This window comes from Pleuronectes platessa, chromosome 24 (genome assembly GCF_947347685.1).
Source record: "Pleuronectes platessa chromosome 24, fPlePla1.1, whole genome shotgun sequence".
Taxonomy (NCBI): Eukaryota; Metazoa; Chordata; class Actinopteri; order Pleuronectiformes; family Pleuronectidae; genus Pleuronectes; species Pleuronectes platessa.
In genome coordinates, this window is record NC_070649.1 from 870,106 (window position 1) to 888,511 (window position 18,406).

The window sequence follows — 18,406 nt, forward strand, 5'->3', positions numbered from 1 at the left end:
AAACATCTTCTCATGTGAATATTTGATATTGTTTTATCTCCTTGTTGTTAATCTGGCCTCGGGTCAGTTTCGGTCTCTGATCACATATCTGATTTGATTGATAAGGAACCTGAGAAAGCTTCAGAGTCACTTCCTTATTTGCTCTGAACTAAAGGGAATAAAGAGAGTTATCGGCTCACTGAGGTCCCTCACTCTCCTCCTTCACCGTTTCCTGCTTCCTTCTGCGTTCTCTCACACACACACACACACACACACTGACACACACACTGCACACAGACACACACACAGCTTCACAGGCACCATGGGGAACTTTGCTGCCAACGAGGGACTCTCCATCTTCGTTATTGTGAGTAGATTTGATTTAAATGTGACTTTTATTTCTTTTTTAAATGTTTCATCATCTGCTTTTAGAGCCTGATAAAGAGCAACAGGATATTTTCAGGGTTTATAAACATGTAAGAACTTGAAGATGATAAAATGTTTGTGTCCAGTTGAGATCAGAAGTAGAAAAATAAAGTTTGAAGAACAGAAGCAGATTGAACAAGTTTCATTTAGTTAGTAGGAGTAAAAATAGATATTTATATATTAATGATGCAGAAACACTGAGCTGATTGTTCACATATGAAACAGTTTTAAATCCATTTACAGATATAACAGTAAAATATAAGTATATAAGCATGTTTAACCTGAATCTTTGGATTTGGTTTAAACTTCCTGAAGATGTAAATCAGCAGCGGCTGCTTCACTTTGAAGGATCAAGATCTGAAATATGATGGAAACTGATCTGCAGCTGTTTCTCTGCTCGTCCAGGAGAGAAGTGTAAATCTACTTTGTAAAACTTTTAAATGTTTAGATGCTGAAACTCACTTCAGGTCCTGAAAACACAGACCAGGTTTAATTATTCTTAGTGAACTGACACAGAAAACATTATTATCCTCTGAGCTGATTGTTTCCTGAGAGAGTGAGTCGCTCTGGAAGGTTATCTCTGAACCTGAGGTGTGTGTGTCTGTGTGTGTGTGTGTGTGTGTGTCTGTCTGTGTGTGTGTGTGTGTGTGTGTGTGTCTGTGTGTGTGTGTGTGCTGCAGCTGGTGTGGCTCGGGATCAACGCCTTCCTGTTTGTGCACTTCTACATGGCCTTCCTGACGGACAAGTGGTACTACACCAGGGTTCTTCTGGGGGTGAGTCTCCTCTGAGCACCATGGTTTCTTCTGAGGGTCCAACAAGTAAACAGGGAAATGTGAAATGAGTCATTCAAGAGAATCGGTTTTCAGTTCCTCTTTGTTGCAGCAGCTGCTTCAAGTCTCCATCTTTAATGAGACACGCTGCAGGAGACTTGTCCTCCTCCTTGTCCTCCTTGTCCTCCTTGTCCTCCTTGTCCTCCTTGTCCTCCTCCTCCTCCTCCTCCTCCTCTTCCTCTTCCTCCTCCTCCTCCGTCAGTTCTCAGAAGGAACGTTTGATTAGCTGGATGACTCACAAGGTGTTAATCCACACCTCCTCCTCAACACGTCCACTCCTGCGATAATCTCCCTTTATCTTCACAAGTTCAAACTTCCTGGTCCTGAGCGGGGGGGGGCGGGGGTGGGGGGGGGTTATCTCTGTGGTCTCGGCTCAGTTCACGATGAAGATCAGATCAAACCAGCTGCTGCTCAAACATCTGCTCAGCTTCAGGTCTGCAGAAGTGAAACAGATCAGACGGTTTGATCTGTTTGTGTTGAGCTGCAGATGATTGACAGATCAGCGTTAAAGAGAATATTCAAATCAATTATTTACAGTCCAGTGTCACAGTTAGTGGTAGCTTGGTATTTTAAAGACTCATAAGTAAAGATATGTCTTCAGGACCCTGCTAAGAATAAAGAGCTGATAATAAAAGTGTGTATTTGTACTGTATTCAGAAGCATGTGACTTCCAGAAGGTGAACTGAAGTGTAATTATTTATTATTCCTGCCCAAATGAAAATGAAATTCAAATTAATTAAATGAAACATAAAACTCAGCCACAGTAAGAAGATTAAATGAGAAACAGACTTTTGAGATGTTTGTATTTAACGTCTGAATTCATGTCGGGAACATTGATGAATCAATAATAATGAATAAAGTCAATTCTGCGACCTGTGATGAAGAAGTAATCTGATTACTCTTTTCCCAGCATGCACTGTCCTGGGCCCGAGCTCCGGCCGCCTGCCTGAACTTCAACTGTATGCTCATCCTGCTGCCGGTCTGCAGGAACCTGCTCTCCTTCCTGCGCGGCACCATCCAGGTATGAGCCCTGCCCCCCCCCCCCCCACAGACCCCCATGTCCCTCTGCTCAGTACTGACCAGGTCTGTGTTTGTGTGTCAGTGCTGCAGCCGCACAGCCGCTCGCCAGCTGGACAGAAACATCACCTTCCACAAGCTGCTGGCCTACATGATCGCCTTCCACACAGGTGAGCCCACTGGTCCATCGGACCCAGTGTGAGATGATCGCTGGTTTGTCCTGATGCACACAACCTCCCTGTGTCTCCTAGCCGTGCACATCGTCGCACACTTGTTCAACTTTGAGTATTTCATGGACGCACAACTGGATCGGAACAGCAGCCTCCTGCCCTTCGTCCTCTCGGAGATCGGCACGGGGGACAACGCGTCCTTCCTGAACCCGATCAGGACCAATGAGACGGTGAGTCACTTCCTGCTTCTCGTGTTGTGGAAACACTGGGACGGTTCTTCTGACTCATGCATGTTGTGGGATGTTTCTCCTGTTGCTCAAGCTTGAGAAACTCCCTCGGGTCAGTTGCTAAATTTGGTGTCTTCAACCTGCGTGTTTCTTCATCTGTGACCTTCCTCTTCAGGGGGGGTTGGCCTTTGTGGAGATGTTGTCATGACAGAAACAACTTCCTCTTTGCTCTTTGCTGTTCCTAAACTGACCTTTGACCCTGTGACACCATGGTGACTCACGTGTCTTCTGATGCAGAACCCGACCGTGGTCATGTTCACCACCATCGCCGGGCTGACGGGCGTGGTCATCACGCTCGCCCTCATCCTCATCATCACCTCGAGCACGGAGGTCATCCGGAGGTCGTACTTCGAGGTGTTCTGGTTCACGCACCACCTCTTCGTCATCTTCTTCATCGGCCTGGTGTTCCACGGCTTCGGGTAAAAACACACACAGCTCGTTTCTTACTGAATCACTCAGACTGTTCAGTTCCCACAGCTGACCCGTGGACTCTGTCTCAACTCCTCTAAACAGTTTCTCTCTCCTCTGAGTCATCATCAGTTCTTCCTCTATGTTTCTGTGATGTCAGGCGTATAGTGCGAGGACAGACCTCCGCCAGCCAGAAGACCAACGAGCCAGAGACCTGCGCCTCCCAGTTTGAGGACTGGGGCAGGAACGAGTCACGCTGTGCTGTACCAGAGTTCGCTGGGAACCCCCCGATGGTGCGACAGTGAACTTCTGCTCTCACCAGCTGTGAAGCAGGAGACGTTTCTGATTCTCCTCTCGTTCCTCTCCAGACCTGGAAGTGGGTGGTGGGCCCCATGTTCCTGTACCTGTGTGAGAGGCTGGTTCGCTTCTACCGGTCCCACCAGAAGACGGTGATCACCAAGGTGTGTGTCCTCCACCCTGAACCCGACAGAACCTCAGTCTGCAGAGTCCATGTCCTCTAATCGTCCTGTGCCCGGTGTCCAGGTGGTGATGCACCCGTCCAACACCCTGGAGCTGCAGATGAAGAAGAAGGGCTTCAGCATGGAGGTGGGTCAGTACGTCTTCATCCAGGTCCCGTCCATCTCCCGGCTGGAGTGGCACCCCTTCACCCTGACCTCCGCCCCCGAGGACGACTTCTTCAGCGTCCACATCCGCATCGTGGGGGACTGGACCCAGGCCCTGCTGGAGGCCTACGGGGGGGACAAGGACGAGACCCAGGAGGCCTGGAAACTGCCCAAGTACGACCAGCGGGGGGGGCGGGAGAGAAAAGAGGCAGATTGTGGCTGAAATTGCTTGTGATTACGTTTAACTGCCACCTCCTTCACCTCCATGACCTCCTCCCGGAGCTCCTTTGAGGAGCTGTCGATGGGGGGGGCCTTTGTGTGAGGCTGTGATTCTTCTCCCTTTCAGGAGAGAGAGCAGAGGCAGAGAAAAGGATCTGTCCTTTAGTTTGAAGTCCTGCTCCTCTTTCACTTTCTCTCTCAAATGATTCTAAACTGCATTCATCATGTTCAGATTAAAAGTTTCTATCAAAAACAAATAAGAAACTAACACAATTCAATGTATTTAAAGTGTTTCCAACTCAAATAATTTAACGTCTGAAACAATAATCAAAGTATAAACCCTGATGGACATTTCCAGCACATGGACCCTGAGGACAGCTGAACACTAGATGTCCCTTGTGTGTCTGTCTGTGTCAGGATTGCCATCGACGGGCCCTTTGGGACGGCCAGTGAGGACGTGTTCCGTTACGAGGTGGTGGTGCTGGTGGGCGCTGGGATCGGTGTGACTCCGTTCGCCTCCATCCTCAAGTCCGTGTGGTACAAACGCATCCAGAACGACCAGGACGTGTTCACCAAGAAGGTGAGAGGAACCAGGAGAACCAGAGGAGAACCAGAGGAGAACCAGAGGAGAACCAGAGGAGAGGTTCTAGATAGAAACCAAGAGAACGTTCCCCTCGACTCAAGTTGAGGTTGAACCGATTGAATCCAGAGCTGAAGGGCTGAACGCTCTGAGTCAGCACTTTATTACACATGTTGTTCACAGAGCCAGAAACAAAGTGAAGATCTCATGACTTCATTAAAACAGAGAATGAGAGCATGACATCAGCATGTTCAGTACCGGAGCTGTGACTAATGGATCCCTGTGCAGACCGATCACCCCCCCCCTGACTCGTGTCCCTCCTCAGATCTACTTCTACTGGCTGTGTCCGGAGACCCAGGCCTTCGAGTGGTTCGCCGACCTGCTGCAGTCTCTGGAGCTTCAGATGACGGACAAGGGCATGAGCGACTTCCTGAGCAACAACATCTACCTGACCCGCTGGAAGGAGACCGAGGTGCAGATCCTGAGTTCCACTGAACAAGCCTCACGGGCCTGAGAGACGTCTTCTCACTGTGTCGCCTTGTCGTTTCTTTCAGGCGGCGAATTTCCGTGTTCACCACGAGGCGGAGAACGACCCGATCACCGGCCTCAAGCAAAAGACGCTGTACGGGAAACCCAACTGGGACAACGAGTTCACCAACATCGCATCCAACCACCCGGGGTGAGGCTCCTTATCGCTCTACACACACACACAGACACACACACAGACTCACACACTCTCTGTGGAGTTTATGATCTCATACACACGCCCATTAACTCTGTAAAGACCAGACTCACTGATTATTAAATGATATTTAACTCAAATGACATTCATAAAGTAAATACTGATAAAGAATAAACAGCTGCTGGTTTCTCTCTTCACTTTAAGAGGGTTAAAGGTCACTTTAACTTTATGTATTTCTAGATTCGATGCATCTTGAGCTTTATGCAGATATTCTGATTTATTAAACCTCTTCAGAAATCCAGTTTTCTTCAGGATCAATCTAATCCTGTGATATTCTCACATTCTCATCTGAATTGAACAGTTTAATAAAACCTGTGTTTTGTGTCCTCAGAACTAAAGTGGGAGTTTTCCTGTGTGGCCCGCCCCAGCTCGGGAAGGCTCTGGAGAAACAGTGTCTGTCGCACTCAGAGGCCGACGTCAAGTTCATCTTCAACACGGAGAACTTCTAGAAAAGAAGAATCTAGAGTGGAAAGTTCCCAAGTAGCAGCTGAGCTCCGACCCACAGCTTCTCAGACTCTGAGCTACGTGCTGCTCCGCTCGCTGCCACAAACCGTCTCTTTGTGAAGATGCTGAAACGACTCTGCTGAATTTCACACATTGCTTTCTTCTCCTTTTAAAGTTACATCAATAACACGAGAAGTTTCAAAACCTTTCTTTGCTTCTGAGGCTGAACATGGTCACGATTTCTCAGTTTCTTCCTCATGAACAGATAGAAATACTGAAACTATTCTTTAAAAAAAATACTTTTCACCGAGTTTGATATTTAAATAATGAACCAGCAGCTTTTTGCTTGTTTTGTTCTCATGGAAAACATGTTGAATATTTATGAAGCACAGATGTGGAACAGTTGCTCTCGCTGTCGACATGAATTACATAATTAAACATGCATGAAACAAGTGATTGGAGACTATTCGTTGTTCTTGTTGTTTATTCTCCTGCAGTAATGTGACATGATGTAAACAACAGGGGAGCGTTTTCAGGCGTCTGTGATAAATAAGGTGAAGCTGCTGAAGCTGACGTGAGGAGATAAATACGTTGAGTTGTGTTACTTGCATCTGAAGGAGAAAATCCAGATGTTTTCTTCTCTGCGGCTGCACAAACAGCTGGATGGTTGTGGCACTCGCTGGCCCCCCCTGCTGTTCACTGGGACACACTGCATGATACTCTTTCTGGGTTCAGTCGTGTGTGTTGATGAGTGTGTCTGTGTGTTTGTGTGTGTGTGTTCTACGCGATGGCCACAGCGAACACACTGACCACACAGTACATGGTGCGGTTCTCCCATCTCACTGTGCAACTTCCTGCAGAGACAAAGGAGTGAGGAGAAAATAAACTCATCCAGGAGCAAGAAGAACACGTTTCACACAAACATGAAGGAATTAACTTCTTCTATTTGTACATTTGACTTCTTAGCCATTGGAGAGTTGATGGAAAATAACATTGGGGGGGGGGGGCTAAAACAAAACCACATCTCTTATGTAAGATTTAATTTTCATTTCACTGGTTTATGTGATGTTTCCCTCGTCTTCTGTTGCTTTCCTTTCCTCTAACTTTGTAGCTGCTGTGTATTGAAAGGTGCCTCATATGAATAAAGTTTTATTATTAGTTTTGGGGCACAGGTCTAAACTTTATCAATAGTAAGTTGCGGTTTATACTTTTCTGTGACAGATGTTTTCCAGATGAATCCTACAGTTAATGCCAAACTAAGGATTTCATGATGTGATGCAGACCTCACTGGATAAGGTCAGATGCATGCTGGGATTTTGTCTACGTGCAGTTACTTCCTGCTTCGCTGTGACTGAGCACAGGAAGTCGTCCTTACCGTCCATGGCCGTGTCCCAGAAGCAGGAGTTGGCTGTGTGGAGTCCTGCTCCTGTTTTCTGCATCACAGCACACGTCACTGTTCAGACACACAACAAACCAGGAATCGTTTTATTATTATTGCATTGAACAGATTACAGTTGAAAAACCACAGATTTCAACCCTCTCAGAAGGGAACAGGAAGTGAGAGGCTCGTACCGATGTACTTGTAGGATTTGCCCTGTTTGACCAGCTGGGTGAGGCAGCGCTCCACGATGCCGGCGGTCCACTTGTTCACCAGGTTCTGACTGTAGTCGTCTGCGCCCACGACGCCCTCGATGCACTGAGAGGAACAAACAGAGCTTCAGTCATGAGGAAGTCAGGGGACGCCGCTCGAGCCCGAGGACGCTGAGGAAACAGAGAACTCTGTTCTGCTCCTCAACAGAATGACACTGTTATAAAAGACGTGACCAAAACCTTTATCTGTTCATGAGTTCAGGTTATGAAAGTGCATTTAGAATAAGTTATCCACTTATTCTCTCATCGCCTCAACAAAGAGAAATAATGATGAATAAATAAATAAATATAAACTCTCACACCTGGATCTGAGCAAAGAAACTTCTCAGCCTGAGATTCAGAGAAGTTTTAAACCTTCCACCTCAAACACTGAAGTGAAATTCAGACTGAAACCCGACAGGAAGGGATCATGTGTTTGTTTTCACTGATTCTGTTCATGAATCATAAAGATATTCACAAGAAACCCAGAGTTAAACCTTGTCAATACATTAACTACTCAATGATTCAAATATATGGAAAACAGGAGAATAAAAATAATAATCTAAATGCTCAGGTGTAAGTATTTGAGTTTGCATGAAGATTTGATAACGTGACAAGTTGAATAAAAGTGATTTAAACACGAGTTAAAGTTACTGTGAAAGAAAAGAGACGTCACCTCCTTGACGATGTTGTCGGCCTCGTCAGAGTTGAAGGAGCCCTGGAAGTTAAAAACAAACACACACACACACACACACACGTCAGTCACACACTGATTTGACACGGTTAATTAAACGTTCACAGTCACACAATAAACCGCTACTGCAGGAAATGCAGCTGATTCAATTGAACAGAAACAGATATAAACACTATAATATTATAAACTATAATAAACAAGATGGAGTTGAATGAATTAACAACAGAATACCAGGTTTGGAGCAGTTCTCTAAACAGAATATCGATTTCTGACATTTCCAGATGTTTTATTATATTTACAAAAAGGAAGTTGATCAAACAAACACACGTTTCTGTCACATTAACATCGGGTTAAATGAATAAAGAGTAAACAAAGCATCCCAATGTGAATTCAGTGTGTTTACTAAGAGACGTTAGCATTGTTTGTGTTTGGCTAGCGCTCCGGAGCTAACTGGTTATTAATGATGTGAATATCGACTTCCGGGACGAACCTCGTTTCCGTTGTGAAATTCCTCCATCTTGGATTCGAACCTTCTGGAACTTTTCAGGTTTTAAAGTTTAAAATAAGAGAAAAGAGCAAAAAAAGATCTCGGAGCAGGAAACAAGAGCCAGGAAGCGGAGCGGGACTTCCGGTCTGTTGTCATAAACAGTCAACGACTGGCGACGAGAGGGGCAACCGAGGGGAGTTGCTGCCATCTGCTGGATTTCTAGAGGAACTGCAACTCAAAGTCCAGTTCAAGATTAAAACAACATAACAAATAAAGACATGAATATCACCACGATAACTTATTCCCTTTATAAATAAAATATATGTTATGCATTTGCATATTTTACGTTATAATTATTCTTAGTTTTTTATTTAAAAATGTTTCATAATAATGTATTTAAAAACCCAACTAGAGTGGATTACAAGTTCACAATAGAAAAACAAAGAACAGGAAACAGCTCGGAAGCAATGTCAAGATCAAAATAAAAGATTATTAAATTATTCAAATAGACGATGAGATCAGAACCAGGAGAAACCTCACTAATAAAATGTGAGATCTTCTGTTCCCTCTGGTTTTGTTCTAATTCATTTACATGTTTCTAATTTCCTCACTTAATATGTTTATTCTTTATTGAATCTAACAGATGTCTCATGTTACTCCAGAGTGTTTTCTGTGTAAATGTGATATTTACACTGAAGACTGTCAGAGAATCAGGAAGTGGAGTGGAGTCTAACAGGTTTTCAATCATCATGTAAATAATGAACAGGTCAAAAAAAAGAAAGTGGGGTGTGGTCACACTCAGTTCTGTCTGAGTGAAGCAGTGGATCGTTCAGGTATGTGACGCAGATAACTCCAACAGGACCAAGTCAACGTGATCTGAAGGTAAAGTCGCTCTGTGTTTAAATATAATATAAAGTGTGTTGGTGTTTAATGACCTGTCACGTGTTATCACCGTCAAACACCACGTTCCGATCTATTTTATCATTAAACAGCGGAAGCAGCGTCAAATAATGGAGCTCAGGAGTTTTCAAAATATATACTTTTGTATACATATATATATATATATATATATATACTATATACACCATATACCTGCAGTCATGGAGGAGGAGGAGGGGGGGAGCAGCCACCTCTGTCCCCGCTGTCTGACTCTAAACTCGGTCTGAAGTTGACCGAACAACCGCTGAACATCTGAAGGTTCATTCATTACACCTGAGACAGAGGAGGACCAACTTATACATCTATTATCCATCTGTCTATTATCTGTCTGTCTGTGTATGTGAAGGTTATTTAAGTGTTTTATTATAAATACACTTTCTGTTCTTAGGGTGTCTCTAGTTAGAAGTGGTGGTTGACTCCTCCTTTGTTTTTTAAACTCATGTTCTTTCTGCTGAACGTGTTTTTCCTGTCCAGCTGAAGTTTTGTAGTTGTGATCTCAACAGGTTGAGTGCTGAACTTGAGGTGACGCCCCCTCCTGAGTCACTCTGGGTAAAGAGTCCCAGAGTGAGGACCAGAGGTGAGAAGAAGAGTTAATATCCCTCATCAAATGTTGATGTTTAAACTTCAGTGGCCTGTGATCAGGAGAAACATCAGGTTCATTTTCTCTAATCGTTCTCCTCCTGCTCCTCCCTGCTCAGGTTGATCGCCCCCTGGAGTAGCGTGTCCATGTACTCCAATCCACGGTAAGTGAACATCAGTCCTGATGTGAGCACACTGAATAATTTCACATGAAGGAGGTGAAGTGAATCACACTGATCAGTAAAGTGACTCCTCTAAACTTGTTAAAGTATAGTTTACACAAGTAAAGCTCTGAAACTGAGGATTGAAGATTTGAAACACGTATTTTCCTCTCTGCTGCTCCTCCTCAGCTCTGCCAGGAACATGTATACAAAGTCCATGAACCAACCTCCGTCATTCGACCCAGAGCCGTTTCGACCGTAAGTGAACCTCAGTCCTGATGTGAGCACACACAGAATCATTTCACATGAAGGAGGCAAAGTGAATCATACTGATCAGTAAAGTGACTCCTCTAAACATCCTGAACTAAAAACACTAGAGAGAAAACGACTCAGTTGAGCAGTGAGAGGAAGAGGAGGAGATTCAGGAGGAGCTCTGATGTTTCACTGACCTCCTGAATATTTCCCTCTCAGCTCTCAGTCTCGCCGCTCCTTACTGAACGTGGAGTCACCTGAGAGGCTCGGTGCATCAATGAGGAGCACCAGATCCATGGACCCACCGATTTCCTTCAGGTAACTGAACCATGTGGATCCATTTGAAAAACTTGCCACCAACCAGGACCAGATATCAGATTGATATTAGAGCCAATGTGGACCCTTTGTAGTTCTGGTTCACACGTGGTTTGTTTCAGACCTGTAGACTCTTCAGTTGATCAGAGAAGAGGTGAATGGACCGTGTGTAGAACAAGGAGCAGACGAGTGGGGCCGAGTTCAGAGGAGAAGTTTGAAATGTGTTAACACGTGTTCAGGTCACGTGAGCTCTGCACTTGATGTTCTACACTTCAGTGCCTGAGATCAGGAGAAACATCAGGTTCACTTCATTTCCTCTCTGCCTCGACGAGTTGAGACAGAAACTTGTGGCCTGAGACAATCTACTTGTTAAAGTATAGTTTACACAAGTAAAGCTCTGAAACTGAGGATTGAAGATTTAAAACACGTATTTTCCTCTCTGCTCCTCCTCTCTGCTCCTCCTCCTCCTCCTCCTCCTCCTCCTCAGCTCTGACAGCTGCCAGAGAACGAAGTCCATGGACTCACCGCCGTCCTTCAGTGAAGAGGAGAATCCAGAGTAAGTGAACATCAGTCCTGATGTGAACACACACAGAATCATTTCACATGAAGGAGGCAAAGTGAATCACACTGATCAGTAAAGTGACTCCTCTAAACATCCTGAACTAAAAACACTAGAGAGAAAACGACTCAGTTGAGCAGTGAGAGGAAGAGGAGGAGATTCAGGAGGAGCTCTGATGTTTCACTGACCTCCTGAATATTTCCCTCTCAGCTCTTCTCAGACTTTCCATGGCTACGGGAGAGTGGACTCAAGTGAGAGCTACGGTTTGTCAATGATGAGGAACAACAGATCCATGGAGCCAACGATTTCCTTCAGGTAACCGAAGCGTATGGATCCTGGTAGAGAGAAACAAAGTCCACCCTGACCCCACACCTCCTCCTTGTTAGTGGACTGGACATGGACCAGACCTAAAGCTCACTATTCAGATTGTCTGTCACGTTCACACCTTGTTCGTCTTATGATGATCAAATGAATCAGAGACGGAGAGAAGTTCTGTTTAAGTTCTATTGAACCACTCGGTCTCCAGTGATCTTCAGAGGAAACTGTTTATAATTCAGTAGCTTTACTGCATTTTGATTGTAGTTCCTCTGCCATCGCTCATATGGTGTTGGTAGGTTCTTCACAGCTCAGTTGTGTTCAAGAGGAGCTGACTTTTCCTCCTCCTCTCATTTTAGGGTTCCTCAGGGACCAGACTCATTGGATCCTGCACCAGAACCTGTCTCTCAACCTGAGCCTGACTTCACTGCAGATATGTGAGCTCTGTCTAAATGTAAAATGCAGCTGGTTCTTGTTTGAAACGTTGATTGTAGAACTTAACTTTATTTTCATTTGAAAACTTGCCACCAACCAGGACCAGATATCAGATTGATATTAGGGCCAATGTGGACCCTTTGTAGTTCTGGTTCCCACGTGGTTTGTTTCAGACCTGTAGACTCTTCAGTTGATCAGAGAAGAGGTGAATGGACCGTGTGTAGAACAAGGAGCAGACGAGTGGGGCCGAGTTCAGAGGAGAAGTTTGAAATGTGTTAACACGTGTTCAGGTCACGTGAGCTCTGCACTTGATGTTCTACACTTCAGTGCCTGAGATCAGGAGAAACATCAGGTTCACTTCATTTTCTCTCTGCCTCAAAGAGTTGGGACAGAAACTTGTGGCCTGAGACAATCTACTTGTTAAAGTATAGTTTACACAAGTAAAGCTCTGAAACTGAGGATTGAAGATTTAAAACATGTATTTTCCTCTCTGCTCCTCCTCTTCCTCCTCTTGCTCCTCCTCAGCTCTGTCAAGCACCTGCCTTTGGGGTACATAGAGCCACCTCCCTCATTCAAGGCAGAGCCTATTCCACGGTAAGTGAACATCAGTCCTGATGTGAGCACACACTGAATCATTTCACATGAAGGAGGCAAAGTGAATCATACTGATCAGTAAAGTGACTCCTCTAAACATCCTGAACTAAAAACACTAGAGAGAAAACGACTCAGTTGAGCAGTGAGAGGAAGAGGAGGAGATTCAGGAGGAGCTCTGATGTTTGACTGACCTCCTGACTATTTCCCTCTCAGCTGTTCTCAGTCTTACAGCTACAAGATGTCAACTGAGAGGCTCGATGCGTCAATGAGGAGACACAGATTCATGGACCCACCGACTTCCTTCAGGTAACTGAAGCGTGTGGATCCTGGTAGAGAGAAACAAAGGCCACCCTGACCTCTCACCTCCTCCTTGTTAGTGGACTGGACATGGACCAGACCTAAAGCTCACTATTCAGATTGTCTGTCACGTTCACACCTTGTTCGTCTTATGATGATCAAATGAATCAGAGACGGAGAGAAGTTGTAGCTGTTTAACTGCTGTAATGTGAAATGTCACCTCTATACCAAACTTTATATTATCTCTGCTTATGCAAACTATTGGTGCTTGTGTAACTGCCATGATGACATCAGGGCCACAGATATGAGACTGAGCTGGGGTCGGATTTATAACCGTTGCGTACGCACAAAACGGGCCCTGAAACGTGCGTACGCCAAAGTTGGGATTTATAAAAACGATCTTGACGGGAAAATTTGCATATTTCTAAGCAAACTCTGACTCATGCGTACGAGCGTTTTGGAGAAGGGAAAGTGGCGACGCAGACGTGAGGTGGTGAACTGAAGCAGATTATTGATCCAATTCATCATTTACATTAAAACCAACATCTTAGTTTTGCTCGCGCGACATATCTGCTCCACCCGAGCCTTTTAATTAAAAAAATATATAAAACAACTTACAGCAAATTACGTTCATATTCTATTTAACAGTGGAGTTACAGAGCCGAGTCATTAAGAGTTTTTAATAATATCTTCTATTATATCTTCAGTACTTCTTTTCACTGCAGTGAACGTGACCGTGCCACAGAGCGCACAGGAGATCACTTAAGAAATGAAAACACTTTCCAAATAATATCCCAGAGGAGGTAAGGATCCACAGATGTGGGGGAATCGGTCCGACGCTCTAAATAAATAAATACTGATGTGACAGTGGTGCGGGGTTCTGTGTGATGTGTGCACGTGAATGGAAGGAAGAGGAGGAAGCGAGGGTTCAGCGATTTCTGATCTCACACATTGTGTTATCCACACATTGTGTTATCCACAGCAGCGGCAGAGTGTAAGTGTGTTTTCTTTATTAGGGACATCACTGCTGTTCCATAAAGTCGTTCTTCACCTCACTAACGAACACCTCGATGTCAGTGTCAGAAAGTTTCACTTCCTCTTCACATCGCTTGATGCCGTGCCTCCATCAGGACTCACGGTGGAAACCCATTGGTCAGCGGCATCATTTAATGTTCGTGCCGCGCTTTGCATTGACCCTTCATGGTTGAAAGTGGGCGTGTGGAGGGAGGATTTGGAGGCAGATCCACGTACGAATGTTTCCAAGTGGACTGTGATCATTGCGTTCAGGTGTGCGTACGCACGGTTTTATAAATCGGATTTGCTTTGGCAAACGCCATTTCTGGCTTTTGTGCGTACGCACACTTTTAGTAGGAATCCTACGCAATCCTTTATAAATCCGACCCCTGGTCTCCTCCCACCAAGACCTTGAAGAAGCCTTCAACTGTTCCTGAGTCCCTCCCTCTGCAGAATGCTCTTCACATGCTGTTTGATTGTCTGACCTTCCTTGACAGGAATAAAGTTTCCTTACAAGACTCTGATTCTCTGGTCTCTTTATTTCAGAAGTCTCACCAGGTCAGATTTCCATCACTCTACTTAAGTTGTGTTCTATAGAACCTGATGTTTCCTCAGGGACCGGACTCATGTGATCCTGGACCAGAACCTGACTCTCAACCTGAGCCTGACGTCACAAGTGACCTCACTGCTAATCAGTGAGCTCTGGCTCCATTAAGAATGCAGCTGGTTGTTGTGAACCTCTGTCCAGACAAACTGCCTGAGACACTTCCTGGTGTTTGGCTCCATCTAGTGGATGATTTAATACAAACTGCAGCAGATGCTTGATGCGAGTGCACAGACGATACGAGACAAATAAAAGACATGTCCACCTTTTCAAAGATGGAGGATCCTCAGGAGAGTTCACACAGATCTGTACAGAGGAGAGAGCCCCCCCCCCCCCCCCCCCCCGCTGACTCGAGCCTCTGAATGATCATAATTCACTGAATGAACTCATCTTCATCACTGCTCCACCTCCTCCTCATCTTCATCACTGCTCCACCTCAGCTTCATCACTGCTCCACATCAGCTTCATCACTGCTCCACCTCCTCCTCCTCTTCATCACTGCTCCACCTCATCTTCATCCTGCTCCTCACCTGTCCGTCACAGAAACACGTCCCCAACGTCCTAATCACAGATGCTTCAGTTCCACCTGTAAGGATTTCAATATTTTAACTATAGTCTGTGTCTGACAGAACCCTAAATAAATAAAGATAGAAGCATTTCAAATTATAGCTGAACTCTTAACGAATAAAGACAGGAGGGGGGGGGGGGGGGGGGGCATGAGCAGTTTGAGGCAGATAAGGCCTTCACACAAATGATTTATAAATAACCCTTGCTGCATAGTGTTAATAATGAATCTTTTAATTGTTTTAAAGCATAATTCCCGTATTTGAAGGAAGTGTCCCATCTGGGGAAGTTCGGAGTGACACTGTTGACATTGTTTGGTTAAGTTGTTTTGAATTCAGAACTTAAAGCCGATATAGCAGGAACACAATATATATTTTCTCCAACAACAACAGTTTGGCCCTCATGGCATCAGCTGTGTCAAGGCCTTGGGAGTGTCTCCTGTTCACTTCCTTATTCCAATGCCAAGAGGAGGGACCAAGGACTGTTAGAATCTTACAGACGCCGGCTGTTGGAGGCGTTCTGATGGGTCTTGCCAGGCACGTGCACAGACATTTTGGGGGGCAGGTGCTCAACACTTCGGCATTTTTGAGAGAAACAGTAACGCCGGGTTCACACCGGACGCTGAAGCGCCGGGCAGCGCTAATAATATCACCCGTTGATCCAGTAGTATTCAAGCATATACTTACTTGTTGCTCCAACATTAAGCAACAGCGTCCCAACATTTGTCTTTCTTGGTGTGGTCTTTATACAACATGTTCCGAGGATCACACAACTCACTGCACTTCTCCACTTCAATTATTAATTTAATGTCATCCATGTTGAACAGTGATTGACCGGCTCATAATTATTCAAGCAGCGTTTCCCCAATAAGAGCAACAAGAACATTCAAAGAAAATATGTTTTCATTAATGAAATAATGAAAATCATGACAAGGTTCCATTCATTTTGAAAACAAACATTTTCTTTGGATCACGTCAGTGCAGGTTACACCTCTGATTTAATCTGATTTCCTCAGAGGAAAAAGCTTTAACATGAATTATCACTTTATTTTATGAAATTTTAAAAAATAATAACTATTTGTCCTTTTATTGTTTTATTGCCTTCTGTTATTTGAGTTCTGAGTAAAAATGAAACTAGGAAGAAGTTCAAATCAGTATATGACTACAGTAAAATAGCGGAGGTGAAGAGGTGTGTCAGGGTTAGTTATTGAAGAAGCTTTTTATGATTCTATTGTTCAGCTCAAAAAATGACAAATGCTCTGCAGCTGATCAACAACATGGACGTCTGGTTCTTGCTCTGCTTCATTCTGGGTAAGAAACAAATACTTTTATAATTACTCTCACATAATTGCAGTTACAGATAACTTACATTAAAGTGTTGGAGCTCTGTAGTGTCGTAAATGGATAATCATCTATTACATTTTATTTATGTGTCTCCTCATCACAGCTTCTACGACTGAAGCGCAGTTCATATCACCACCAGAAACTCTGAATACTGCAAATACTACTACTACTACTCCCTCTACTGCAAATAATACTACTACTACTCCCTCTACTGCTAATACTGGAAATATTACTACTACTCCATCTACTGTTAATTCTACTACTACTCCCTCTACTGCTAATACTGAAAATACTACTACTACTCCCACAACTGCTGATACTACTACTACTCCCTCAACTAGTAATACTGTAAAGAGTACTACTACTCCCTCAACTGCTAATACTGAAAATATTACTACTACTCCCTCAACTAGTAATACTGTAAATAGTACTACTACTCCCTCAACTGCTAATACTGAAAATATTACTACTACTCCCTCTACTGCTGATACTACTACTACTACTCCCTCTACTGCAAATACTACTACTACTACTCCCTCTACTGCAAATAATACTACTACTACTCCCTCTACTGCTAATACTGGAAATATTACTACTACTCCCTCTACTGTTAATTCTACTACTACTCCCTCTACTGCTAATACTGAAAATACTACTACTACTCCCACAACTGCTGATACTACTACTACTCCCTCAACTAGTAATACTGTAAAGAGTACTACTACTCCCTCAACTGCTAATACTGAAAATATTACTACTACTCCCTCAACTAGTAATACTGTAAATAGTACTACTACTCCCTCAACTGCTAATACTGAAAATATTACTACTACTCCCTCTACTGCTGATACTACTACTACTCCCTCAACTAGTAATACTGTAAAGAGTACTACTACTCCCTCAACTGCTAATACTGAAAATATTACTACTACTCCCTCAACTAGTAATACTGTAAATAGTACTACTACTCCCTCAACTGCTAATACTGAAAATATTACTACTACTCCCTCTACTGCTAATACTGCTACTACTCCCACAACTGCTAATACTGAACATATTACTACTACTCCCACAACTACTAATACTGAACATATTACTACTACTCTCTCTACTGCGAATACTGAACATATTACTACTACTCCCTCTACTGCTAATACTACCACTATTCCCTCTACTGCTAATACTGAAAAAATCACTACTACTCCCTCTACTCCTACTGCTAATACTACTCCCTCAACTGCTAATACTTCTACTACTCATTCTACTGCTAATACTGAAAATACTACTGCTACTCCCACAACTGCTGATACTACTACTACTCCCTCTACTGCTAATACTGAACATATTACTACTACTCTCTCTACTGCTAATACTGGAAATATTACTACAACTCCCTCTACTGCTAAAACTACTACTAATCCCTCTACTGCTAATACTGAAAATGCTACTACTACTCCCACAACTGCTAATGCTACTACTACTCCCTCAACTACTGATACTGTAAATATTACTACTACTCCCTCAACTGCTAATACTGAAAATATTACTACTACTCCCTCTACTGCTAATACTACTACGACTCCCTCTACCGCTAATACTGCTAATACTAGTACTACTCCCACAACTGCTAATACTACTACTACTCCCTCAGCTACTAATACTGTAAATATTACTACTACTCCCTCTACTGCTAATACTGAACATATTACTACTACTCCCTCAACTACTAATACTGTAAATATTACTACTACTCCCTCAACTGCTAATACTGAAAATATTACTACTACTCCCTCTACTCCTACTGCTAATACTACTCCCTCAACTGCTAATACTACTACTACTCATTCTACTGCTAATACTGGACATATTACTACTACTCCCTCTACTCCTACTGCTAATA

The 18,406-nt window shown here is 43.8% G+C and overlaps 3 protein-coding genes across 5 annotated transcripts in view; 2 read left to right on the forward strand and 1 right to left on the reverse strand.

Moving 5' to 3' along the window:
- The first annotated feature begins 179 nt into the window (after nt 1-179).
- On the forward strand, nt 180-6,181 carry LOC128430958 (cytochrome b-245 heavy chain). The gene is made up of 13 exons (XM_053417112.1): nt 180-346; nt 1,086-1,178; nt 2,146-2,256; nt 2,338-2,422; nt 2,504-2,652; nt 2,947-3,128; nt 3,278-3,410; nt 3,486-3,578; nt 3,661-3,914; nt 4,377-4,539; nt 4,865-5,011; nt 5,094-5,218; nt 5,613-6,181. Exons 1-13 carry the CDS (start codon nt 302-304, stop codon nt 5,728-5,730), a joined length of 1,698 nt encoding a protein of 565 aa, XP_053273087.1. The 5' UTR covers nt 180-301; the 3' UTR covers nt 5,731-6,181.
- Nucleotides 1,032-8,705, reverse strand: LOC128430959 (dynein light chain Tctex-type 3). 2 transcript variants are annotated; one of them, XM_053417114.1, is made up of 6 exons: nt 8,539-8,705; nt 8,031-8,072; nt 7,298-7,421; nt 7,101-7,178; nt 6,492-6,579; nt 1,032-1,057 (listed from the first exon to the last, which is right to left on the reverse strand). In XM_053417114.1, exons 1-5 carry the CDS (start codon nt 8,563-8,565, stop codon nt 6,506-6,508), a joined length of 345 nt encoding a protein of 114 aa, XP_053273089.1. In that variant the 5' UTR covers nt 8,566-8,705; the 3' UTR covers nt 1,032-1,057; nt 6,492-6,505. The 2 variants fall into 2 exon arrangements, with proteins under 2 accessions (XP_053273089.1, XP_053273088.1); XM_053417113.1 differs by lacking the exon at nt 1,032-1,057 and having other exon boundaries at nt 6,192-6,579; nt 8,539-8,704.
- Nucleotides 8,706-9,256: 551 nt separating this feature from the next.
- LOC128430960 (tripartite motif-containing protein 14) overlaps nt 9,257-18,406 on the forward strand; it is a 41,882-nt gene continuing 32,732 nt past the window's right edge. The window contains exons 1-6 of one of the 2 annotated variants that reach the window (XM_053417115.1): nt 9,257-9,417; nt 9,949-10,217; nt 10,404-10,472; nt 10,686-10,784; nt 11,269-11,337; nt 11,551-11,655. In XM_053417115.1, coding sequence (XP_053273090.1) covers nt 10,201-10,217; nt 10,404-10,472; nt 10,686-10,784; nt 11,269-11,337; nt 11,551-11,655 — 359 coding nt within the window. In that variant the 5' untranslated portion in view covers nt 9,257-9,417; nt 9,949-10,200. The remainder of the gene's footprint in view (nt 9,418-9,948; nt 10,218-10,403; nt 10,473-10,685; nt 10,785-11,268; nt 11,338-11,550; nt 11,656-18,406) is intronic. The other variant, XM_053417116.1, reaches the window with a different exon arrangement.